The sequence below is a fragment of the Galeopterus variegatus genome, unplaced genomic scaffold (genome assembly GCF_000696425.1).
Source record: "Galeopterus variegatus unplaced genomic scaffold, G_variegatus-3.0.2 Scaffold436, whole genome shotgun sequence".
In the NCBI taxonomy this organism is placed as follows: domain Eukaryota; kingdom Metazoa; phylum Chordata; class Mammalia; order Dermoptera; family Cynocephalidae; genus Galeopterus; species Galeopterus variegatus.
In genome coordinates, this window is record NW_007726547.1 from 668,569 (window position 1) to 670,311 (window position 1,743).

General features: G+C 41.9%; 1 protein-coding gene across 14 annotated transcripts in view; it reads right to left on the reverse strand.

Moving 5' to 3' along the window:
- Window positions 1–1,743, reverse strand: part of PARD3 (par-3 family cell polarity regulator) — a 714,454-nt gene that overhangs the window by 593,497 nt on the left and 119,214 nt on the right. For 13 of the 14 annotated variants that reach the window (XM_008568729.1, XM_008568725.1, XM_008568720.1 and 10 more), the window contains exon 2: window positions 1,045–1,146. In XM_008568729.1, coding sequence (XP_008566951.1) covers window positions 1,045–1,146 — 102 coding nt within the window. Of the gene's footprint in view, window positions 1–1,044; window positions 1,147–1,743 lie in introns of those variants that run through there. The other variant, XM_008568726.1, reaches the window with a different exon arrangement.

A 1,743-nucleotide genomic window follows, 5' to 3' on the forward strand; every position in this document is an offset into this window, starting at 1 on the left:
AGGCATTGCAGATGGACTGGAGGACAAGGCCAAGGGCCAGTAATTAAAGAGCACCCCAGAAGGAACCAGAGTGAGCGGCCAGAAGGTTTGACCATCTTCCAACCTCATGACAGAACCTGGCTTATTGTTTAAGACCCCGTGCTGTTACAGTGAAGTTTTATGAGGAGGTCGGACTATCAGGCAGGTAGGTCCGCACAGCCATGATGACACAATTGTGTGTATGGCCGTGAGCCCTTCTGCAATTTCGGTACAAGTCAAACACAAAAGGGGCATGGGCAAACAGCTCTATCAGCCTGATCAAGTCTCATCATCTCTTTGCAATAAAGAATTTGCTGACTTCTATACACAGGGCCAAACATGCTGTCACAAATTTTTAAAATGTTGAGAATCACTCCTCCTCCTCCTCATTCCTTCCGAGAGTACGGAAACAAGGTCGGGGGGAGGGAGGCAAGGTAACAGGGAAGCGCCGTGGGTGGCCGCGTTCCTGGACTACACTGAAGCTGGTGTTGGAGTGAAGCACGTCCAGGGCAATGACAGAGAAAAGGACGGCTCTCAGGCCACCAAGTGCACCACAAGGGTGGATGCCTGGGATGCACCCGCTCACCATGTAGCAAGGTCAGTGCATACAGCACCAGTCAGCTCTGGGGACAGATCATTTCTGAGCCACGCTGGGACCAGAATTCAGAGACCTGTGTATCCTACCCTGAAACACAGTAATCATAACGAATTGTCAAAAAAGATGTTATACTAAGTTAAAATAAGGGGAAAATAGCACAGAAACCTTTTTGCAATATTTCCATTTTAAAAGTTGCAATTTTAAAATTCCAAAACTTAGTATTAAGTCCCCAGTATCAAGAAAATCATTATACCCTTGCATTCAGGGTAGTGAAGAGTCATGAGACCAATTATAAAACAAAACACTCTAGAGTGGGTGGACCAAGGGTTCTTTAAAGTAAAACAGAAAGGAAAGTACTCCTATCTACCCACGCCCTCCCCAATGCTCAAAAACTGCATTCAAACAGCTTCCCCTGGACTTGAACTCACTCTGTCTTTGTCATCTGCTACATCACAGAGGATGTCATCAAGGTCTAGTATTCCTCCATCTCCATGTTCCAAGCGATGCACCTGTATCCAGTAGTTTGGGTCCTATACAAAAGAACAGAAATACTGAATATAGCAAGTTATCATCACCAAAAGAAAATTCAATAATTTAAACCATGATAACTTCCTGCACATGAAAAGGAGTCAACCATATCAATAATACTGCAATTGATTTAAAAATTCAGGTAGCTCCCTAAGTTTGGTGTTGAGTTACTTTCCCTTTTCTTTTATGATGAAGTCCACTCATGCATTCTCTCTCCTTTGGCTCAGATACTGATACGCTAGTATGACAGGAATTGCAGAAACCAGCAAAACTCACTGCATAAGAAATATTGATTTCTCTAAAGTATATTGGGTTTTCCATTGTCCAATATATGAAATACTCATTAATCTCCTCAATGCAATCTACAGAAATATTCTAATAAGCAAGCATCATACATTGCATGTCTGAAAAACTCATTTTTGCTTTTCTGCAAAAAGTAGGTTGAGGCCACCCTGGTAGCCTCAAAGTGCTCCTTACAAACAGGTCTAAAGACACTGACACAGAAAGATGTTGACTAGACTATAAATGAATAAAGCAGGCTGAGAACAACGTGTGTGGTTTAAGCCTTTTTTTTTTTTTTTTTTTTTTTTTTTTTTTTT